General features: G+C 41.8%; 1 protein-coding gene across 1 annotated transcript; it reads left to right on the plus strand.

Annotated features, from left to right (window-relative positions):
• Positions 1 to 356: 356 nt before the first annotated feature.
• On the plus strand, positions 357 to 6,056 carry DHCR7 (7-dehydrocholesterol reductase). Its single transcript, XM_009948575.2, has 7 exons — positions 357 to 454; positions 1,351 to 1,573; positions 2,329 to 2,419; positions 3,080 to 3,293; positions 3,766 to 3,970; positions 4,835 to 4,966; positions 5,573 to 6,056. Exons 1-7 carry the CDS (start codon positions 357 to 359, stop codon positions 6,035 to 6,037), a joined length of 1,428 nt encoding a protein of 475 aa, XP_009946877.2. The 3' UTR covers positions 6,038 to 6,056.
• The last annotated feature ends 1,105 nt before the right edge of the window (positions 6,057 to 7,161 follow it).

Raw genomic sequence — 7,161 nt, forward strand, 5'->3', positions numbered from 1 at the left:
TTAATTAAGAAAGACAATTAGTTACAGAACTTTCTTTTCAGAGGTTTATAAGAAATGGCAAACCAGCGTTTTTCCTTTGCGTCTCACATGTAAGTAATAAGAAATTTCCAGTTAGCGAGAAGTTTAGTGGATTACTTTGACATCAGTGTTTTGATTATGTTTTGCTGAATATAAGATGGTAAGGAATTGGGAAGGATTTTTTCATTCCTCCCCTTCTCCTTCAAATTTATTGCCATCAGAAGACTATATAATAGTTTTTAATAACTCGTATTTGTGTTTCTCTTCTGTAGAGCCATAAGAATTACTGAGAAGCGGCTGGAGTAATACTATGAATATTTTCTTTCATACAGGACATCATGGCAGCCCATCAGGAGAAAAAACCCTCTGAAGAAAGAAAACACAAAACCACCCAAAATGATACTCAACCATCTCAAGGCCAGTGGGGAAGAGCATGGTGAGAGAAGCTGATGACCCTAGTTAGTCACTGTATTTCAGATTGGTTCATACTTACAGGTGCTACATTCCTTTTAAACTTCGCTCTATTAATAACAGATTGTTGTGTTGCTCTTCTCGTGAAAGCTCATGGATAATGAGCTGTAGTAACAGATGCTGAAAAAGAGCTCGTCAAGATTTTTAAGGTGGAGAGCTTGCCGGATGACTTGGGTTAAAACACAGTCCTCCTGACAAAAAGGGAAAGCAAATCATAAAAATCAGTAAAATTTGCAGTTCCTTCAAGGGCTGAACAGAATATTTCCTGAGAGTTGGAAAACAGGTGCCCACCTGGGTATTGCCAGCTGACATCCCCCGCTGTAGCAAGGTTTATGGCGTTATCTCTGTCCTCAGAGCCGTGCAAGTGTTATACTGAGTGTTGTATCGCAGCTGGAAATGGCCACGGGCGTTCATACGGCTTGCCACTGCAGGCAGTGTGTGGCAGAGTGAGTTCAACTAGTGGCTGTCCAGGGTCTGCTTTTCTGTGCTTCCAGGGTTTGCATAATATTCTTGTGATTGTTACCACTTCTAACTGAATACTCTACCAGTTGTACCCGTGATTGCCATCAAAACCATGAAGGCTGTAACAGTAATAATCTGCTTTTCGGAGGGGAGACATTCTCTCTTCTGTTGCTCTGATCAGCAGGCAGGGTTTTGTGGCAGTTTGTGGTAAAGTATGTCACGCGCTAAGGTTTTTTTTTATAGCTGTTTGACCCAAAGAAATGTATGTGCCCTGAAAACCTCTTCAGTTTTTGCCTGGTTAGCCTAGAAGGTGCACTGAACAAGTTGCCTGACCTAATCAAACCACTGTTCTAACTGAAAGCTGGAAAAAAAATAAAATGGCTCTGGTTTGGATTACAGGGAGGTGGACTGGTTTTCCTTGGCCAGCATCCTTTTCCTGCTGATGTTTGCACCACTTATCGTGTATTTCTTCATAATGTCCTGTGACCAGTACCAGTGCTCTCTGCTTGATCTGCTCATTGACTTGCTGACGGAGAATAAACATCTGTCTGACATCTGGAACAAGACTCCTACACTGACCTATAGGGCTGCTGGCATCTATGCCCTTTGGGTCACTTTCCAGGTATGTTACTGAGTTACGATCTAGGGGCAGCGGCTGGTTTCTCAGGCGGCTGCTTGACAGTTCTTTTACACGAAGGACAATGGAATGTCGCACTGGCATTTACTCTTTGGTGTTTCTCACTTTTCACGTCTTTTTGGAATCCAGATGAAGCTTCTGCACTTGGCAAATGAATCCGTAGGGAATATACACAAATGCTCGGTTGTGTGACACATTCCTTGACGTGGTTTTCAAGAAAAAGTACCTGTATAACAACAATACCCTTTTGGTTTAAATTAGCACACAATAAATAAGTCATAAACTAACACTGCAGAAGGGGTGATATTTTCTATAGACAGACAGTAGAAGAACTTTGAAATGTAACTTACACTTGTATAGTATCTTCAAACTTGACGAACTATTCCATTTTTTTTCCAAATTGGAAAACAGCTCACACAACACAGAGTTTAACTTCAAAATAAAAGGATAAGGACCTGAATCTAGTTCCCAGCTGTCCTGCCTCCCCACCAAAAAAGGGTGATAACTATACATGAAGTACATCTTTAGAATTGTTTAATAGCTTGGACATATTTCTAGTCTAAAATCGTAACAGCTAAATGTTGCTGTATTTGCTTGACAATAGTTAATTTAAATTAATACACACTGCGTATCAATTGAACACTGCTGTGTGTTATATTTGGTGTGTGTATGAAAGGGATAGTGTTTTGGGGAGTTTTGTCTCATCTGCTTTTGCTGTTAATACGTTCTGTCTCTTTTAGGTGTTTTTGTATGTGTTTGTTCCTGACTTCTGCCATAAATTTATCCCTGGGTATGTAGGAGGCGTACAGGAAGGTGCTGTCACCCCTGCTGGTAAGTTCTTCCTTAGAGTATATGCACACCGTAAAATCTTTTAAAATTATGCTATATCTGTACATACAATCTTTACTAACCCTTATGTATCTGGAGGAAATGTGGACATAAATGCTTTCCGCTTCCTCATACGTTTACTTCAAACAAAAATAAAAAGCAATCCATGTCATCTTTTAGAATAAATGATAGAATTTTTGTCTCTTACTGTTAGTAAAACTACTGATGTGGCAGGCACCACACCAGCAGTGGGGAAAACAGAGATTGATAATTCTGGCACTTGAAATCGGCAGTGGGCTGTTTGGCAATGCACCTGCTGAAGCTAAGTTAACCCCCGGGACTTGAACAAAACGCGTGATGTGAACTAAGCGTGAGAAAGGGTGACTGGTCACCTCAGACGGTTTTAGGGGAGATGATAAATTCACTGTTTTGTGAGGTGAGAGCGAAAAGGAAAAACTCGGCTTAGCAAAGCCTGATGGTTACAGCAGAGCCTAATGAAACGTTCAGAGAAGTGCCACAAGGTATTTAATTGGAAGGGTGAGGAGAGCGAGGTTGTTTCATGAGCGCCTGATTGAGCTTCCACATATTGTGTGCGTATCCGTATTCATAAAATGCTCTATGAATGCAATGTCACTAACATTAAGATTTTTCTTCGTATTTTAGGTGTAGTGAATAAGTATGAAATCAATGGACTTCAGGCTTGGATCATTACCCACGTGCTTTGGTTTGCAAATGCCTATTACTTCCACTGGTTCTCCCCTACCATCATTTTTGACAACTGGATTCCTCTCCTGTGGTGTGCCAATATCCTGGGATACGCAGTTTCCACATTTGCAATGATCAAAGGCTACTTGTTCCCTACCAATGCCAAAGACTGGTATGTGATTTTTTTAAATTTTTTTTTTAATAACGAGAGCACTAGGTAATCAGACATATAAATTGAAAGTTGCACAGAATGATGATGTCAGCATCTGTTTTACTGGCACAGATAGCTCGGCCGATGTATGACTGTGGCTCTTTGCTTCGTTAGCACCACCCTCTCTGTTCCGTGTTACGTGACTGGCAGCCTCAGCGTCACAAATGCTTCCATCCTATTTGTGACAAATGCGTAAGGCTGTAGTTAGGCTGTTCGTCACCAAGAATAAACCCGGGTACCTCTGAGGCTAAAATTTATCTTTACTAATGTAATGCTTTGGTTTAGTCAATTTGTGTTCTCTTGCACAGCATCATATGGGGTTTATGATTTTTGTCATCATTACATCGAGTGAATCTCAAATGTGTAGTCAGAATAGCAACTACCTGCATTTGTGTGTAACTGCGTACATTTCTTATTTTTTTATGCTTTCTAGCAAATTCACTGGCAACTTCTTTTACGACTACATGATGGGGATTGAATTTAACCCTCGAATAGGCAAGTGGTTTGATTTCAAGCTGTTCTTCAATGGGCGCCCTGGTATCGTAGCCTGGACTTTGATTAACCTTTCCTACGCTGCTAAACAACAGGAGCTGTATGGTCAAGTCACCAACTCCATGATCCTTGTCAATGTCCTTCAGGTAAGTTCAGAGGAGGAAAATAAGAAACGAATTTAGAAACCAACTAGTATTAGAGCAGAAAAACCTCCTTGCATTGAAATTGAACTTACGCAGTTTTTCCTGTCCTGACCAACCTCAATCAGTGACGACGCGCTGGGACTTGCTTCTGTGGACCCTTGTGTCCATGCAGCGTGCCCCTGTCCGTCCTCTGCTGTGTTCGTTCAGGGTGCCACCAGCGGCATGGGTGTCTGCACCAGCAGATGTAAACAGATAACATCAGTGCAGCCTGATCTTGAATCCAAAGAGAACAATGACAAATTCTGTGGCTTTTGTTGGAGCAAGATTGGGCAGGGTTTTTTTCCTGAGGGCAGCACTGCATCTAACTTCTTTTGTTATTTTGTTGTGTGTGAGACATGCCGAACTACAGATGTCTCCACAACTAAAAATAGCCAGTAAGGTGCTGTGCTTTCTACTGAAGAGACCTCAAAGTCACAAGTACAGATAATAGCTTGGATTTATTCATTGATATGTGTAAATGGGGGCCTGCTCGGTAGAAGCTCTGTTCTGCCTCTCTGGAAGCCTGTGACTCTCCAAGCTGAAGAGAAGTAGGGGTGGTCGAATACGAGTGCGCTTCCTAAGCGCGTGTCCTTGCCTTAGTTATCTTGGTGAACACTGCTTTGTGTTACTGCTTGAGCTGGATAGATGCAGTATATTTGTGTGGTACGTTCCTCTTAATACCCTAATTTTGACGTGGTCAAACTGACTTCTGTTTTTATGTTGAGATCTTACCACAAGACAGCACAGAAAGGCTGATTAGGCTGGTGCTGTTAAACAGGATAACTGGTGACAGTGCTCTGTTGTTAATGTGAAACTCTTCTGTTTCAGGGTATTTATGTTTTGGACTTTTTCTGGAATGAAACCTGGTATTTGAAAACCATTGATATCTGCCATGATCACTTTGGATGGTACTTGGGCTGGGGAGACTGTGTTTGGTTGCCTTACCTCTATACTTTGCAGGTAAAAATGCGGTGCGACACGTGTTTGGGCTAAAAGGAAAGAAACTTTCCAGAAACTTTCTTCCCAGCAGTTTGATTTGTATCATAAATTGTTTCTAGACAGTTTGAGTGCTGAGTAACCATTACAACATCATTTGTAACAATTCACTTGTAGGAAGGCTTACTGTCCAACCGTGGAATTGACATCTTTTCCTCTCCTCCTCCTCTTTTGTGCCCTTTTCTGTCTCTGTCTGTTGTATCTCTATATTCTCCTCTATCCTTTCAGTCCCTTTTTGTACTCCTGCATGTTGAGGGGGTTTTGGTGGTTGGTTGGTTTTGGTGCGTTTGGTTTTGGTTTGGTTTTTTCCTTCTGTCCTGGTTTGTCTGCATCCTTGCAACTTCTCTCTTCTTGTTCCACCTATGAAATGCAATTTTGGAGAGAGAGAGAGAGAGAAAAATGTAGGATACAGAGTTTTCTGAAATTTTGTAATGGTTTTACTGGCAGGGCAGATTTTCCTATTCCTTCTAATTATCTGTTCTGGGTCACTGTAAGTCAAGGAATTAGCCTGGCATGCTGAGTGTCTGTTTAACGTAAAAGATCAATTGTCTCTTTTTTTCTGCTCCCCAGGGTTTGTACTTGGTTTACCACCCTGTCCAGCTGGGCACAGCTACCACCGTAGGGATCTTGATGTTGGGCTTGATCGGCTATTACCTCTTCAGAACAACCAACCACCAGAAGGACCTCTTCCGTCGCACAAACGGCAACTGCCAGATCTGGGGGAAGAAACCAGAGTTCATTGAGTGCTCCTACATGTCTGCGGATGGGACCAAGTACTACAGCAAACTGCTGACCTCGGGGTTCTGGGGGTGGGCGCGCCACTTTAACTACACGGGAGATTGGATGGGCGCCCTGGCCTATTGCCTGGCTTGTGGGTTTGAACACCTCTTGCCTTACTTCTATGTGGTTTACATGGCTATTCTGCTGATCCACCGCTGCATTAGGGATGAACACCGTTGTTTCAGCAAATACGGGAAGGACTGGAAGCGATACACTGCCGCGGTGCCTTACCGGCTCATACCGGGAATATTTTAAGGCTAACACAGAATTTTTTGGAGGTGAAGAGAGTTTATCCACAGAGTTAAATTGACAAAAACCTTTTTTGTGAAAGACACTCGTACAGTTCTAAAGGAAAAAAGGTGGCTGGACAACAATCCTCGCCGCAATGAGGGAACATGCCAGGCAGGCTGTATTTAAAGTAAATGAAATGAGGCACTGAAATGGCCTGGTTTTTTAGAAGACTCTCTTAGCTAGAACTATTTTTTTTTTTTGTTAAATTTCCCTCTAAAAATTAACTTGGAATTCAAGAGAAGTTGCTTGTATTGAGACTCCTGAGATCTCCTAAAGATGGGAGGAAGCTTTACCCTTCAGAGTAGCAGGGTTCTGCAACCAGTTTCCAGTGACTTAGGGGAGGAGAAAAATAATTGTGTGATCTCTTTATGAAAGAAACTGTATGATGTGGTTGCTTGTGACGGTCATAACCCACAGTCAGTAACTTGCCAAAGAAGGTTTTATTGTTGCTTTTTAAGAGGTTAATTAGGGAAATACTGAACTGGGGAACCTGATCCTAAACTGGTGTGTGGGAAGATTGTTATAATCGAATACAAATATTTGTAAAAGCTGGTATAAATTGGAATAGCTCGAAAGTTACATTAGTTGACAGTGCCTGAGAATGTGGTGCATGACCCACTGGGTATTACTTTGGTACTGACACCGAACTTGCTTTGTGAAGGGACCAGGCGTACATTCATTTCTTTAGTGGGGACAGAAAACTTTGCTCTCTATCATTTATATAAAACCTTATTTGTAAAAAAAAAATTGAGAAATAAATGCTTGGTTCCAAGACAAGTAAAAAATACTGCTAATTTTATGTTCAGCTATTTCTTTTCTTGTCATGTAGTTATCTTTCAAAGTTACCAGATTCAAAAGGAGCTCTTCAAAGAGCCTAATTCTAAGAGCTGGGTCAAGTAAGCGTAGAACAATCATAGAATCATTTTGGTTGGAAAAGACCTTCAAGATCATCAAGTCCAGCCATTATCCTAACACTACCCAGCCCACCAGTAAGCCAGGCCCATCGTTTCCACCGCCAGTTTGTCTTATGGCACATGGGGACTTCCTTCTGAAAGAATGTCCAGCCCTCCTGGACCCCTTTGCCCTTT

The sequence above is a fragment of the Leptosomus discolor genome, chromosome 12 (assembly GCF_034619465.1).
Source record: "Leptosomus discolor isolate bLepDis1 chromosome 12, bLepDis1.hap2, whole genome shotgun sequence".
NCBI classification, from domain to species: domain Eukaryota; kingdom Metazoa; phylum Chordata; class Aves; order Leptosomiformes; family Leptosomidae; genus Leptosomus; species Leptosomus discolor.

Bases quoted from the DNA above. Each gene is read 5' to 3' on its own strand.
- DHCR7 (XM_009948575.2), top strand. From the start codon at position 357: ATGGCAGCCCATCAGGAGAAAAAACCCTCTGAAGAAAGAAAACACAAA. The intron at 1,574-2,328 runs GTATGTTACTGA...TGTCTCTTTTAG, and splicing joins CCCTTTGGGTCACTTTCCAG to GTGTTTTTGTATGTGTTTGT. The intron at 2,420-3,079 runs GTAAGTTCTTCC...TTCGTATTTTAG, and splicing joins AGGTGCTGTCACCCCTGCTG to GTGTAGTGAATAAGTATGAA.